This window comes from Carettochelys insculpta, chromosome 6 (genome assembly GCF_033958435.1).
Source record: "Carettochelys insculpta isolate YL-2023 chromosome 6, ASM3395843v1, whole genome shotgun sequence".
Taxonomy (NCBI): domain Eukaryota; kingdom Metazoa; phylum Chordata; order Testudines; family Carettochelyidae; genus Carettochelys; species Carettochelys insculpta.
Window position 1 is genome coordinate 30,952,829 of NC_134142.1, and position 16,993 is coordinate 30,969,821.

The 16,993-nt window shown below is 43.8% G+C and overlaps 1 protein-coding gene across 2 annotated transcripts in view; it reads left to right on the plus strand.

The window, feature by feature from the left end:
* Positions 1–1,379: 1,379 nt before the first annotated feature.
* LGMN (legumain) overlaps positions 1,380–16,993 on the plus strand; it is a 46,727-nt gene continuing 31,113 nt past the window's right edge. The window contains exons 1-2 of one of the 2 annotated variants that reach the window (XM_074996600.1): positions 1,380–1,486; positions 13,475–13,644. In XM_074996600.1, the coding sequence (XP_074852701.1) occupies positions 13,507–13,644 (138 nt within the window). In that variant the 5' untranslated portion in view covers positions 1,380–1,486; positions 13,475–13,506. Of the gene's footprint in view, positions 1,487–4,357; positions 4,460–13,474; positions 13,645–16,993 lie in introns of those variants that run through there. The other variant, XM_074996601.1, reaches the window with a different exon arrangement.

The following is a 16,993-nucleotide window of genomic DNA, read 5'->3' on the forward strand; positions in this document are numbered from 1 at the left end:
CTAGCCAGTTAGTAATTCACAGTTTTCAGTTTTCACCCTGTGGTAATGTTGGTCAGGTGGAAATGCATCCAACTGTGCCAGGAGTTTGTCATGTGATGTCTGAGTGATGGCTATATTTGTGCTGTCACAATTCACAAAAGCAATCAGAATGCTTCATGTGTATGATATTTTTTCCAACTACGATATTTTTCCCAACTAAGAGAGACTCTTTTCTCTCTCTCAAGTATTTTTCTCACCAACCTACCAATGGATGCACCTGCTTTCATTGCCTCCCTTTCCACTAGGTGGTGATGGTTACGCTATATTTTTAGCTCTCCTCCCTATCCCTTGACAGCTCTTTCAGTTATCATACTGCTGCCTCATATAACTGACCGTGTCTGAAGCAATTCTAGTAAGAATCGCCTCCTGCTTCTGGCAGACCAGTCCCAGACCCAGGTTCCCAGACCCAGACAATGAGAGATGTGGGGTTGGCACTTGTGGCAGTTGCAGTGAGCAGAACCTCCCGGCTGTTCTTAGATGTAGGAGCTGGAGCACCAGGCAGCTCCAGGAGGTAGCTGGATTTTCAATGGCCTGGTTTGCGGTGCTGCCTAGATCTGTCAGGGTCTTTTTTCAGCCAGACCTTCTTATCAAAAACTGGACATCTGTCCACCCTGTCCACAGGGAGAATTTATGTTTCTAGTTATAGGAATATAACTGGTATAACAATGCCAGTAACTTTATGGTGGACAAAACCCATTTAGCACGTAAATATTACCTCAAAGTGCTTTAAAGACATACTGTGGCAGGGTGATGACTCATCCCATGTTTTAAAGCACACACCCTTATTTCACTGATTTGCCTGTAAAGGTGACCATTGTCCCCTTATTTTATGATACACTAAATGTATTACAGCTGGCAAGTATATATCTCAAATTTAATGGAAGCTAATGCTAATTGCATTGTGTGCTTTAAGGCAGTAGAAGAGTACACAAGAGAAATATACATACATGCTATGCTAAGGGAAATGGTATTTCCCTAGAATGCTCCTAAAAATAAAACACTGTCCCTCCATTTTCATTTGGTATCCCCTTATTTCCACCCAATAAAAGTTGTCCCCTCAAGGTGTGGCTAAGAGACAAAGCCCCCTAGAGTCTAGACCACACCCAGGTGGGATCTCTGTGGGACAAACCCATCCCGTGCCAAACTGTACGACCCCACGGAAAACCTCAGCACTACAACTCCCAGCATGCATTGTACACAGGGCTATTGGCTTTGTTGCCGGAGACGGAACACAGCATGCTGGGAACTGTAGTAATGTCCATTCGGAAGGCCTCTGGCCCCACCTCAGCACTGACTGGATTGGCCAATGGCACCGCCACTCACCCATCACCCCGCCCAAGCTGAGGCAGACAGGCTCTATACAAAGCGCCTGGCTGTTCGCCGCAAATCACAGCAGCCGAGGTGCCCGTGAGAAGGCGGTGGCGAGTCCAGCTCGGCACCCGCTCTGGTAAGAGCCGGCCCGCAGGGAGCCAGCGCTGCCCGGGCGGGTACAGGGACAGCGGCCTGCGCAGAGCCGCGTGGGGCTGGGCGGAGGGGAGCCCGCATGGGCATCGCGGGGAAGACGGGGGTAGTAGGGACGCGGCGGGGTCCGCGCCCTGCTGCGGGCCTGGACAGCAGCGGGCAGGAGGGGTGTGCGCGCGCACCGGCGATGTCCCCTGTGCTGGGGGTCTGGAGAGCACCGTGTGCGTGTACCTGGGGGTCTGGGAAGCAGTGGGCGGGAATGCAGCAGGCGGGGGGTGTTGAGGAAACACCCTGTGCTGGGGGCCTGGACTCTGAATTGAGTAATGGTAAAGAACAGAGCAAGACTTTGGCCCTGTCAAAGCTGCAGCCTGCTGGAGGCGTTGGGTGCAGGGGAGTTCTGGGCTGTGTAGGTTGGGGAGAAGGAGAGATTTCCTCAGGTCCCCGTGGGCAAAGAGTAGCAGAGGATGGGGACATAGTCACCTTCCCAGTAACACTGGACAAAGACGACTTAAAATCAGTAGGCTACAACTACTAGCTGTTGATCCAGGAGCCAATGGCTTCATTCAAATACCTAAAGGGCTAAGAGTAATGCTATTTGTTAATTTATTGGTGTCTGTGTCAGTGTCCAGCTTTTGCTAGTGGAAGTGTTGTAAAGGCACAGAAAGGGATTATAAATTAGTTTTGTTCTTAAAACAACTGATCAGCAACAAAATCCGGATGCAGGTGTTCATGCTGAGGTAAAGAAACTGCATGCAGAAACTGAAAGGAAGCAGCACCTGTGTTCTCTGACATTGCAAAAGGAAACTTTTGCATGTGGGAGAGTTGTTGAAAAGTCACTGATTGAGGAGCCTGTTGTAAGTGGCCAGTGTAATTCAACCTTTTGTAAGCACCATTGGTAGACTTAAAAACAGGATCTAATTGACATCTGTTTTCGATAGCAGCCCTAAAGCACTAGGCCTTGAATAAACAAAGGAAGCCACAGGCCCAGCTCTATCTAAAAACACATGTAAATGTAGGGGAAAGATACATAAATAAAGTGGTCATAGTGAGGAATAACTTCAGCTTGAGAGTAAATTTGTTGTTTTGAAAGGAAGGGACCATCAACAGTTGCACCTTAGTCTAACAGTTATTAGTCAGTTTCTCTTCTTACACTCCAATTATAGGATTGTGCAGAGAGATACAGTAAACCGTTGAAATGCACGATTTCAAGTTGTGCTTGACTTGCATTAAAGTAAATTCAGCACAACTCAAAATCCAGCTTCCCTGACTCTGGCTCAACCCAGCCCCGGGCAGCCTGGCTCTGGTTCACTCCCTGCAGACCTAACTCACCCTGGGCTTAACACCCCTGCTCCCATGGCCCCAATCCATTGCCAGGCATAACCCTCCCCAACTGCCCCCACCCTCAGACTCCAGGATTTACCTTTCAAAAGGAGCTCTAGGTGCTCCTGCTGCTTCCCCGGCTGCAGAACATGCATTCCGCTGGGGAAAAAAGCCGCCCCCCGCAACGTAAGCAAAATTTGAGTTACACGAGGGTGCTTGATTCCTGTCTCCCTGCTGCCTGCAGGACCTGGGAAAAAAGCTGCTGCCTGGTTCCTGGCTCCCTGCTACTCTGAGAGTCAGTCAACTGACCAGCCCTGTGTGAAAATTTGAGTTATGCAGAGACTGCAGGAACACAACCCCTGCATACTTGGGGTTTTACTGTACAGCACAAATGTATTTATTTACAGCTGAGGTGAACAGTATTAGCTTTATTTGAAAGTGTGTTAAACACTTATAATATAATACTACATCAGCCGCTAATCCAAGTTGGACTGCATATTGAAGGAGTACACAGTATGATTCTGTTTCTGCTCTGAAAACTTAAAATATCAAAATGGCAAGACAAGTAGTAATAATCAGGAAAACATCGAAGTATACAGTTTTCTAGTTATTTCCCCAAATCACCCTCCTCGCTGTTCAGTTATCCTAACTAGCTTGTACCATTGCTGACCAAAGTGCCTATCTTTTAACTCATTCATGTGTTAGTGTGCCCATGCATGCACAAGCACACGAAATACAGTTTGAAGCAATTTTAAACTTAAGGTTAATAATTAACTTTTTTTTTTTTTTTGCCGTTATTGTAACCTAAAAGCAGCCTTGAATCATAGGGCTGGAAGAGACCTCAGCAGGTCATAAGAGTCCAACCCCTGCCCAAAGCATGACCAATCCTAAATACACCTCATCCCAGCCAGGACTTTGTCAAGCAGGAATTTAAACACCTACAGGGACAGAGATTCTACCAACTCCCTAGGTAACCCATTTCAGTGCTTCACTAGTCTCCCAGTGAAACAGTTTTTGTTAGACCTCCCCCATGGCAACTTGAGACTTGCTTCTTGTTCTGCCACCTATTTCTACTGAGAACAGCCTCTCTCCATTCTCTTTGGAACCTCCCTTCAGATACAGAGAGGTAGCCGTGTTTGTATCTCCACAAAACAAAAATACAGTCATGTAACACTTTAAAGACTAGCCAAATAATGTATGAGGTGATGAGTTTTTGTGGGAGAGACTCACTTTTTCAGATCTGGAAATTCTGATGGAAGTAAACTGCCACAACAAGAATTTAAGATGGGTTAAAAATGAAGTGAAACTGACAAATCAGCTGCATAGGACAGAAAGGGGAGGGCAAAGGGTGGGGAAGAGAGGGAAGAAAATTACCTACTGCAAGTGTCTATTAATTTAAGTGACTTGCCTGAGATCACTACAAGTATCAAAGATGGGGAAATTGTCCCTGTGATATGTAAGTAGGCAGATGTGGCCTCACCAGTGCTGAATAAAGGAAAATTAATCCCTTTTCTAGATCCACTGGAAATGCTCCTCCTAATGCAACCTAATATGCCCTTAGCCTTCTTGACTACAAGGGTACACTGACTCATATGCTGCTGCTTATTCACTGTAATCCCAGGGTCCGTTTCTGTCAAAGGTGAGCTGTAAGGCTATGGGTTTCATCATGTATGGCAGGTAATGCTTCTCTTTCTTGCACTGTAAAATTATTCTTAACACAAGTAACATTACCTGCTAGAGACTTGCTTCTCAAGACCAATTTAGACCATGAAAATAATATCGTCTTTATTCCACAGCCAAAGAAAGTGGGTCTGAAGCAACTACTTCACTGTTCCTTTGCACGTGCAATCTCTGCTCTTTGCACATAAAATTATGTGGACTGGAATACTTTAACTGTAAATGTGGTCTTTGCACATTTTCACTGTGTACCACTTTTTACATAGATGATTGCAAACCACTAATTCTGGGAATAATAAAATGCATATATCTGTCGCAAGTGAATTTAGTAAAACTTCATACAGTATGGCTGTGGCCACACTTGGCCAAAACTTCAAAACGGCCATGCAAATGGCCATTTCGAAGATTACTAATGAGGCGCTGAGTATTGAATTCAGCGCCTCATTAGCATGAGGATGCTTCCGGACATGGCACTTTGAAAGCGCTGCTTTTGAAAGCGCGCGGCTCGGCGCGGCTACACGGGGGTCCTTTTCGAAAAGACCCTGCTCCTTTTGAAATCCCCTTATTTCTCTCAGCAGACGGGAATAAGGGGATTTTGTAAGGAGTAGGGTCCTTTCAAAAAGGACCCCCGTGTAGCTGCGCCGAGCCGCGCGCTTTCAAAAGCAGCGCTTTTGAAGTGCCGCGTCCAGAAGCGTCCTCATGCTAATGAGGTGCTGAATATTCAATTCAGCGCCTCATTAGTAATCTTCGAAATGGCCATTTGCATGGCCGTTTCGAAGTTTTGGCCAAGTGTGGCCACAGCCGATCAGTCAATTTCTAACCAGTGTCCTCTACTACTTGCAAAATATATTTTTAAATGGGAATTAAACTGGAAAAATCTCCTCTGAATTAGTGAAATTAGAAGATTTTCTACATGTTGATTTCATTGTGAACTTTGGTTACATAGCACTCGGTGGAACCTCAGTTATGATTATGGAATTATAAATTGATTGATCAACCACATGACTTATTTGGAACTAGAATACACAATTGGACAGCAGCAAAGACAAAAAAGCAAGGATAGCACAATACTATCTTAAATGTTGACTACTGAAAATAGAGAGTTTAAAAATGATTTGACAAAATCGGTGTTTCTGTGCCTGTTTTCATTTTAGATTAAGATGGGCAAAACAGTTTGTTCTTCTGCATAGTAAAGTTTCGAAGTTGTGTTTAAGTCAATGGTCATTTGTAAGCTTTTGGAAGAACAGCCATAATTTTGTTCAGAGTATAAATCTGAAATGTTCATAAATCAACCATTTCTGAGGTGTTTGTAACTGAGAGTCTACAGCATGTGGGTATTTAATTTTACATACCCAAATTCTGAAATGTTGGCCTTTGTCATATGTTCATAGGTATGGTATCTTGACAAAGCATTGCAGAGTGAGTTTTATATGATTGATGTGTTGTACCTCCCCCAAGTTCCTCTGGAAAATTCAGCACCTAGATACTACAGTAATTAGAACTATGCAAATATCTCCTAAAGAAATGGAATTCTGACTTGGTTTGCAAACAAAGTGGCCAATGGCTAATGGAAAAGAGCAGCTGTAGGCTACGTCTACACGTGAAGCCTACATCAAAGTAGCTTATTTTGATGTAGCGACATCGAAATAGGCTATTTCGATGAATAACGTCTACACGTCCTCCAGGGCTGGCAACGTCGACATTCAACTTCGACGTTGCGCAGCACCACATCGAAATAGGCGCTGCGAGGGAACGTCTAAACACCAAAGTAGCACACATCGAAATAAGGGTGCCAGGCACAGCTGCAGACAAGGTCACAGGGCGGACTCAACAGCAAGCCGCTCCCTTAAAGGGCCCCTCCCAGACACAGTTGCACCAAACAACACAAGATCCACAGAGCCGACAACTGGTTGCAGACCCTGTGCCTGCAGAATGGATCCCCAGCTGCCGCAGCAGCATCCAGAAGCCCTGGGCTAAGGGCTGCTGCCCACGGTGACCATAGAGCGTCTCTCAACCCCTCAGCTGATGGCCTCCATGGCGGACCCCGCTATTTCGAAGTTGCGGGACGCGCAACGACTACACGGTCCCTACTTCGATGCTGAACGTCGAAGTAGGGCGCTATTCCTATCCCCTCATGGGGTTAGCGGCTTCGACGTCTCGCCGCCTAATGTCGAAGTTAACTTCGAAATAGCGCCCGACGCGTGTAGCCGTGACGGGTGCTATTTTGAAGTTAGTGCCACTACTTTGAAGTAGCGTGCACGTGTAGACACTGCTCTAGTGAGGCAAATTATAGCAAAAGATTTCCTAGCAAATTGGAATTTTGACCTGACCAGCTCAGTTAATATGGAATTTAGTCAAAGAAATTTAAAACTGTTTAGAAAAACTAGATTCCTCCAGATCCAGTGTTTACTCGCTAAATTAATTTAAATAAATATTTTGTTTATAATAGCTGTGCCATGGAGGCTATAATTTGCCATATTTTGATTAATGCATGAATAGATGGCTAAGCACAGTAGCGTGTCAGTTACATATGCCTCACGAATGGCGCTTCACAACTCTGAACATTGACTTAAAGCATGGAAACATTACTATGCTTAAGAATAATGCAGCTTTTAATTATCGTCGTTTAAATGAAAGAAGCACAGCAGCAATTTCCTTACCTTGTTAATTTTTGTAAGCTTTCCCTTAACTCAGGACTGTGGTGTACAATATTTTTTGCCTCTGCTGCTTGGTTGTGTACTTCCAGTTCCAAATGAGGTGTGTGGTTTGTAACTCTAGCTTTCATAACTCTGGTGTATTACTATAGATGTAAACAACTGCAATGTTTAGCATCATTTTAAATATAGTAAAGACATTGTATAATCAGTCATAAAAATTGTATCAAAGGTGACTGGGTAATTAGACCTATATTATCAGAGGTCACCCAGCACCTCATCTGATCTTTGTGTGAATTTTAAGCCCTGCAGAGACCGTGTTGTTGTCCTGTATAAAAAGACATACTCATCCCTTGCTATATGAGCACAACTGGTTCCCAACTTTCTGCTCGAAGGCAAAAACTTGTAAGAGGGACACTAAATTACCATTCAAATCATGTAAAAGTCTCTGATTGGTTCCTAGTGCTCCTAACTTGGGAAAGGAGTGGCAGCATGTGGCACTGCTTTTCAAAGGTAAGTGAAGCTTGGGATTGCAGGGGGTCGGGGGGGAGGGTTAAAGTCTGGGCCAGTTTGGGGCCATGAACAGGAAGGAGGGTTAAAACCTGATTGCAGCTTGGTTCCATGGGGTGGGCGGGGGATTCAGGTTGGGTCAGTGGAGTGGGTGGTTGGGGGGCGGGGGGTGTTCCAGGCTGCTGCAGGTTGGGTCGGTGGGGTGGGTTGGCACATTAACACTGCGGCGGGTTGGGCGTGTGGGGCCGATTGGGGGGAGGGGGGTCAGGCTGCGGCAGGTTGGGTGTGTGGGGCCAGCAGACGGTCAGGCTGGGGCAGCTTGGGGCTGCTGGGCTGGTGAGGGGGTCAGGCTGAGGAGGGTTGGGGCTGGTGGGGTGTGAGCAGGTTGGGTCCGCAGTGGCTGGCAGCAGGGTCAGGCCACGGAGGGTTGGGACTGTGGGGGCCAGTGGGGGAGGCGTCAGGCTGCAGTGGGTTGGGGGTGCGGGGCTGGTGGGGGTCAGGCTGCGGCAGGCTGGGTATGTGGGGGTGGCGTGGGCATCAGACTACAATGGGTTGGAGTCGTGTGGAGTGGGGTAAGGCTCATGTTAGCGGGGGGAGCTCACTCATCTAGTGAACAAAGGTAGGTATATGTGTCCCTTGTTTAAGTGAGTACTCATAAGTAAAGTACTTGGTTAACTAGGGATGAGTGTACTGCACATAACATGTATTCCCAAGGTTCTACTTTATTGCTTGATAAAGTCAAAAGCAATAATCAATCTATTTTTAAAACATATGAACCTACTGAAACTGTATTTTGTACCTTGAAATTCTTGGTTATCACAGAGAGGAAGCCGTGCTAGTCTATACACTATCAAAACAAAAAGCAGTCAAGTAGCACTTTAAAGACTAGCAAAGTAGTTTATTAGGTGAGCTTTCGTGGGACAGACCCACTTCTTCAGACCATAGCCAGACCAGAACAGACTCAATATTTAAGAATGTCAATGGGCACAAAACAGACGTCAAAACACTCCAGATCCACAAACCAGTTAGTCAACATTTTAATGGAATGGGGCATTCTGTTCATGACCTAAAGGTATGTGTGTTACTCAAGAGGAATTATCGCACCGTTCTGGAAAGAGAAGCAGCCGAGCTGGCTTTTATATTCCAATTCGGCACATTAACACATGGTTTAAATCATGTTGGGAACTTAGAGTCACTATAGGGGCTCGTCTGCATACTTGGCTCAATCTAATTCTTAACCTTCCCCCCCCCCACCCCTCCACTCTCTGATTTGCTCACCTTGATTATCTTTTTCTGATTTGTCCTCCTTGCTTACTGTTTTTGGTTCTCTGGGTCTTAAATATTGAGTCTGTTCTGGTCTGGCTATGGTCTGAAGAAGTGGGTCTGTCCCACGAAAGCTCACCTGATAAACTATTTTGCTTGTCTTAAGTGCTACTTGACTGCTTTTTGTTTTGGTTATCACAGGAACTGAACTGGTTTCTGTTGTAATTTGTGTCCTGAAGGTGTCTCATGTGACAAGGAATAGTCTTTTCTCGCATAACTGGTCTGGTGTCCTCTTCCAACACACTACAGAACACTGTCTCTTTAATCCTGGACTATGGCTTGCCTTGTTCTTGACCCTGAGGGGGCTTGGGGCTCCCCTCCCCGGCATCCAGTCTGTGGCAGAGAGGGGAGGCGGAAAGCCCCCTAGCCTCATGGGCTGGATCAGGCAAACTGGGTCTGGATCCAGCTCATGTAACTACTGGGGGGATGGGGAGAAGGGCAGGAAATGGCTCCGCATGGTGCTGCTGCTGATTGCTGCCATTCTCCCAGCTGGGGAAGGAAGAGCACTGCCTGGAGGCTTTATCCCAGTGCCCTGAGTGCCCAGAATTCTGGCCAGTCGGCGCAATGGAGGGTGGTGGCTTGGAGCAGTGGGCAGAAAGCATAGAGCCATGTGCCTCCAGGGGAGCTGCACAGGTAAGCTGCTTCCCTGTTGCCCAGGCCCCATACCCCAACTCCTTATCTCCACCCTTCTGCCCCCTTCCTGCTAGATTCCTCACTTCCACCTGGACCCTCCCCCTTCCAGACCCTGCACCTCAAACCCTCCTGCATCCATCTTCCCACCAAGACCCCCTCTCCTCTCCTGCACATACCTCTACCTGCAGCCTGCTCCTGCATTTTCCTTTCCACCCAGATCACTAACCTTAATCCTGCTCCTTCACCCTCCCCTCCCTCCACACCCTAAGCCCACTTCCTTGCTGTCCCCTCCCACACTGAGCCCCTCATTTTTTGACTTTACCTCTGAGCCTAGAGGGGCCTGAAAGCAGCCTTCATAGGCTCCCCTATGCTCTGGGTTTGGTGTGTGAGGGGAATGAGGGGAGTGGCAGGGACCAAATCAGTGAGGCTTTATTTCTTTTTTTTGCTTCTCACTTGTGGCCCATGACTCCCCCGACCCCATGGATTAGTGGCTGTCAACCCAAAAAAGGTCACCTAGCCTGCTTTAATCGACCTAATACCGTTTCAACAGTCTAGGCTTGTCCTTCAGACTAACATTTTTAAAAAAGTGACAATCAAGCAGTGAACTTGGTAAAGTAGCTCTTTCTTTGTTGTGTGTTTCTTAACTTGTTTTAAAAGCTGTTCAGAAAACCATGCAGTTTTTAGCATTTGTGCTGGTATTGCTATATATCTAGTTTACTTACTTTTTTTTTTTTTTTTGCTTGAAATTTCAAATTAGGGACTGAATTATGAAACAGAATGAGGGAGAAAAATAAGACTGAGGAAAAAACACTGCCGATGTTGTATAGAAACTAATCTCTGGTTAAAATCAATTAGACATTGAAATGAACTCTAGTCTACTTTGAGACTCTGCACATGCCAGTGACACTGCTTTGCTGACAGCCAAACTTAGTCAACTGTAGTGATTCATCAGTTCGGTTAGGCAAGAAGTAGTACACATTGGTCTGCCTGTCAGTGCAAATAAAATTAAGTTTGTGAACATTCTCATCCAGCAGACTCCAGCTCCAGGTTGCAGTCACTTTAGTATTAATTTTGAGAAGAAGGATGTTGAGCAGGTGGTGGTAGTTAAACATTTAGACAGAATCATAGTGCTGCAGGGTGCTTGAAAGGTTGTAACAACCATCTCACGTATTTCATTAAGTTTTCTGCAAAGCTTCAGATCTATAGAGCCTCTGACAATTAACTGGCAGGAGGGCAGGGGGGAAGAACACTTTGAAGTTCTTAATTCTGATCACCTTTAGCAGATGCTTTATGTAGAATGTCAGGACAGTGGTTTGGGTGTTGGCCTGCTAAACCCAACGTAGTGTATTCCATCCTTGCGGGGCTGTCTAATAGATATAAAAAAAAAAATTCATCAGGGATGGCAGTAGCCCTGCTGTGAGGGCAGGAGACTGGATTTAATGATCTCTGAAGGTCCCTTCCAGTTCTATGCAATAGGTATATCATCTCCATAGCTGAAAAGGAATTTTTTTTTTAAAACCAAAATCCGCAACACCACTGGCTTTGTTTTAATGACTTTCTTGTTATGGGCATATTGGAATGAAGATCAACAATACTCTGAAGCACGTATACCAAGAAGTACAATGAGATGGCTGATGGTGTGATCAGAAAAAGCTTTGGTTGTGCAACAGGATTAGCAGTGTACACAGACCTTATAGATCACTTTAAGCATTTTGCCAGAGATGAGTTGGGATGGTGCTCAGTTGGCCAGCAGGCCATGAGACTTGAGGATTTGCCATGTTGTTGATTCCAAAGAGTAGACATTATTTGCTTGTGGGGTTTACATAATAACCTTACAGCAGTGGTGGGCCCCTTCGGGAATCTGTGTGGCATGCAAGATATTTTATTGTTGCCCCTGCACAGAGTTGACACATTCTGCTGGTTTTTGTCCACCTGGGGAAAAAAACTATTATTAAAGTGACCCGAATGTAAAGCAAAAGCAAATGAAGCAAGGTGTGTGCTGATTGAACACTATTGACTAAGCGCCAGGCACTCCCTATAAAGCCAATCAAGACACAGCTATGTTTCAGTTGGCGCACAACACAAATTCTAGGTACACAAGTGCAGTCATCAAAACTATCCTAAGAGACCATCCTGGTTACAATAATCTTGTGGCTCACTGAGATGGACAGTATCGGAGGGGTATGGACAGTCACTCACTAGCAGCCCAGTCAGTGGCCTAGGTTGTTGATTTACAGTGAAAAGCAATTTGTGTGCCCTAAATAACCAAAGTAAAGTAGCACTTTAAAGACTAAACAAAATAACTTATTAGGTGAGCTTTCATGGGACAGACCCCTTCTTCAGACCATAGCCATACCAGAACAGACTCAATATTTAAAGCACAGAGAACCAAAAATAGTAATCAAGGTTGACAAATCAGAAAAAAAAATTATCAAGGTGAGCAAATCGGGGGGGGCAGGGGCGGGAAAGAGTCAAGAATTTGATTAAACCAAGTATGCAAAAGAGCCCCTATAATGAACCAGAAAATTTGCATCCCGGTTCAAACCATGTGTTAATGTGTCAAATTGTTGGTCTGAAGAAGTGGGTCTGTCCCACAAAAGCTCACCTAATAAATAATTGTTAGTCTTTAAAGTGCTACTCTACTGCTTTTCTGTTTTAACCAAATAAGTGGTCCCCCCATTGTATTTCACAGATAATTAACTATCTCTGTCTGCATCTCAAATCTGTTGTTCAGAACACAAATGTGTGTTCTATGTGCATGCTGGAAACATGGTCTCTCCAAGACAATGGCTGTTCTGTTGAGATTAGCTCTGTTAAATTGCGATGCATCTGAAACTTCTGAAAGGAATGGCAAAATGGGCTTTTTTTTGGTTGATGAACAAGTTTGTGTTTCAGTAGAATGCAAAAGGTGTTAAAACCAACCATTTAGTTGTAAAACTTTTGTTAGTTCCCTATGCTGAAGGAAGCAAAATGTTTCCCTTTTTTTTTAGATCATTAAGAAAAGTTATTGCTTGGTAATACCTGTGAATGGTCAATTGACACATTATGCCTACCTTTCTTTGTAGCAGCTAGGATTCTGCTTATTGGCTGCTCCTTTCCCAGTTGTAAATTCAAGTTTTCCAGGCTCCCCTCCTGCAACGGGAAGTGGAATTAAAGTATGTTTTCTTGACTATCAACACCACCACCAGGGATTGAACTGGGGTTTCCCAAACTGACATGATAAACTGCTATCATTTGATCTAAATGCAGAATGAACAACGAACGAAAAATCAATACCCTAGTATTTGGCATAATGGATGGCTCAAATAGGAGAGGCAGACCCCACAGAGAATGGATAGATTGGTGCGGAGCTAGTTTACAGAAACTAAGCCACTCTGCACTGAACAGGGAAAGATGGAAGGAAATAGAGAGGCATCAGACACCAACAGGCGCTGAGCCCATGGTTATTGATGATGATGATTTGATCTAAAGAGGCCAAGAAGGGGAAAGAGGACCTTGAAACATACCAGTGAATTGCATAAACAGGAACAATGAAACATGTTGTGCAAGTCTCAGGTTTTTATTTCAGAAGATTTCTATCTGTAAGATGTGGTTGATGGTGACTCATTTAATTTACTGGCTATTGTAGAACAAAATATCCAAGTCTTTTGGCTTCATTCATTTTGGTCCATTTCAGATACCTTTTATAGGAATGCAAGACTTTTATTCTATGTAACTGTATTTTCACTTCAATGTCAAACTAACAGAACCTGGGTCTCCTCTCTTTTGCAACATGCTGTGTTTATTAAAATGTAGAAATTGCTGTTGTCTTTATTTTGCTCCCTTCTGATCTAATCTTTCAAAATTTTGTTCCATAGTTTCTGGAGTTGTGGAGTAAACAAGGAAGAGAATGATTTTGAAAGCAATTGCATTGTTAGGGTGTGTCCTGGGAATCAGCACGTTTCCTCTTGAGGATCCTGAAGATGGAGGCAAGCACTGGGTTGTCATTGTAGCAGGGTCAAATGGCTGGTATAATTACAGACACCAGGTAAGACTGACCTGTGCACTTCATTGTGACATTTCCAACAGTGTTTCTTGGAATATTATGAAAATACCAGTCACTGTGCAATGTACAGGTTCAACCTCCCTGGTCCAATACCCTCAGGACCTGAGCAGTCCTGGGCCAGGGGTGGTCAATTCTGCCCCACTGCTGACCTCAACCCCTGCTCCTGGGCTCCCCTCCCTGCTGTCACCTATGGTTTCCTGATCCCTTCTTCCCCCTCCACAGCTCTCCAGCTGCTGACTTCCAGCCCCAGCCACCTCTCCACAGCCACGGCTTCCTTGGCCTGGGCTTCCAGCTTACCGGCCTGGGCCCTGCTCCCTGATGCAGCTCCCTGACGGTTGCTGTTGAGGCCTCCCTGCCCCCACATGTCTCCACACCAGTTGTGGCTGACCTGCCCTGGGCTCCTGCCACTGGTCTGGCTGGCTGGCTCCTCTTTCCAGCCCTGAGACTCTCTGGTCCTGAAAGCTCCATGGTCCTACGAGGTGACGGATGTTGCCAGACAAGAGAGTGCCAGATTTGGGAGTTTTAACTTGTAGTTTCTTCAATACCTGTCCCATAAATTTAGTTACATGCTCAAATGTCAGAAGTATGTACTGTGGTTCGTAACCTAACACAAATTAGTCTCTGTACCAGATGATTGGAAGATAGCTAATGTGACACCAATTTAAAAAAAAAAAAGCTCCAGAGGCAATCCTAGGAATTAAAGGCCAGTAAGACTAACTTCAGTACCAGGCAAGTCAGGTGAAGCTGTAGTAAAAAAACCAGGATGCTGGACACAGATGAATATGCTACGTTGGGGAAGAGTTGTCATAGCTTTTATAAAGTGAAACCGTACCTCATTAATCCTCTGGAGCTCTTTGAGGAAGCCAACAAAAGTGGACAAGTGTGATCCAGATGATATAATGAAAACATTCAAAAATCTTTGGAGAAACAGGTCCATCACCAAAGAGTCTAAGCAAAGTAAGCAGTCATGGGGTATGAGGGAAGGTTCTCTCAGGAATCGGTAACTGCTTAAACAGGAAACCAAAAGTAAGAATAAACAGGTAGTTTTGATAAATATTGATGATTTCCAGGGATCTGTATTGGGAGCAGTACTGTTCAGTTTAATCATAAATGACCTGAAATATGGGGTAAAACAGGTGACTAATCAATCTGCTTTGAACTTAACTATCCTAAGCAATTTTGTAATCTCTTTGTAACTCTTCACACACTGTGTGACTAGGCAATAAAACGGCAGATAAAATTCCCTGATCAATACAAAGTAGCACAGATTGGAAACCATCATCCATCTGTAAATTCAAAATGATGGGAACTAAATTGGCTTATCACTCAATAGGAAGACCTTAGCATCATTGTGGATAGTTCTCTGAAAACATCTGATCTGGATACAATGACCAAAAAAAAAAACCACACACCACAGAAAAACCCACTAAATGTTAGGAGCCATTAGGAAAGGGATAGGTAAGACAGAAAATATCAATGTTGTGATATAAGTACACTGCATGCAGTTCTGATTACCACATTTAAAAAAGATTTATTTGGAATTGGAAAAGGTAGAGAGGAAGTTTAAAAGATTAAGGGTAAGGAATATTTTCCTATGAAGAGAAATTAAAGTCTGGGACTGCTCAGTTTACAAAAGACTTGTAACATGGGTGGGGGAAATATGCTAAAGTCTATAAAATCATTAACTGTGTGGAGAAAGTGAATAAAAAAAGTGTTATTTACCCCCTCACGTAACACAAGAGCTATGGATCATCCAGTGAGTAGGCAGCAGGTTGAAAATAAACCAAAGGCAGTATTCTTCACATAACAGTTACCCTGTGGAATTTATCCCAGGATGTTGAAGGCTAAATGGAGACCTGAGATCAAAAACGAATTGAGTTTGTGGAGGATAGGTGTATCAAGGGCTTTAGCCAAAGTTGGCCTGTGATGCAGCCCCATCTTTTGGGTGTCCCTAGCCTCTGAATGACTGAAGTTGGGAGCTGGAATGACAGAGGATGGGTCATGCAGTAATTGCCCTGGTCTGTTCATTCCTTCTGGCGCATCTGGTATTGGCAACTATCAGAAAAAAGGATACTGGGATAGATGGACCAGTGGTCTGACTGAGAATGGCTATTCTTACGTTACTGTTTAAGTTTGGAATTAGTCTGGGCATGAATAGCTTTCTGCTATCAACTCCCTCTCTTGTTCCAGATGTGTTAGTTAACTGTTTTGATTCAGAAAAATGCATAAATCGTTAGTAGTTTAAAAGTCAATCTGTACTTGACTTTTCTCATTTTTACCCTCCAACACCTTTCTAACGTTCCTTCTACTCTTTTCTTTTTTAATTTAATTTATTTTCTTGCTCAGCCCTCTCCTCTTTCTCAGCTTGACAAGGCAGAACAGAATACTTTTTTTTTTTTTTTTGTTTAAAAAAAAAAAAACACCCCACTGAAGGCCATTATCACCACCTTGCCTGATTTCCTGGTAGCAGGTCATAGAATTTCAGTCATTTTTGCATCAACTTTAATAACAGATGATTGAACTACAGCAGGGTTTTTTTTTTTTTTTTAAACCAGTTCTGTACACTCATCTAGTATGTTTTCTCAAATCTCTTCCAACAGTTTGGTGATTTCTCCTTGCTCTTAATATTCCTACCAGTAAAACATTCAATTAAGTTTCATGCTGTATTAGTTTCCTGTTCAAGTATGTGACCCTGGGTCATCTAAATTTAAGGGTTTTGGATTCCTGTTAAGATATTTTTTGAGGTTCTGCTGCTGTATAACAGCTTCACCATCTCCTTTACAAGCAGTACTATGGTGGCAGAATGTTCAGTTAAACTGAGGTAGGATTTACATTGTATTTAAAACCTTCAGGAAAATTGATCCTTTGTAGTTCAGTAGGAACTATTCAAACATTTTTATTCAAATGTTAGAAACCTTTTCATCTGCCCACAAAAAAACAAACAAAAAACCCCACACTCCAAGTCTCCCTCCCCCCTGCTTAAAAAAAAAAAAAATCAGTGGACACTTACTCATAATAAATATATATTTCAGGTTCATTTTTTTTTTCCAAAATTATAAAAAGTCAGGCCACTCAAATTATTTGTGTTTTTTTCCATAAGCAAACCCTCTGAGCTCCCAAAACATTTTACAGAAGTAAGTTACTTTCTTATAGTTCAATCATTATCTGTTTTTTTTTTTTTTCTTCTAGATTAGAAGCTGCTAAGTAATTTGCTTCTTAGGTCTGGAGACATGAGATATTGAATAGGTCTAAAAAAAGTATAGCTTTCATTTTTGGCACTAGATGATAGTGTAGATTTGTATATTGTTAGAGTTGACAAGATGTTTTTATT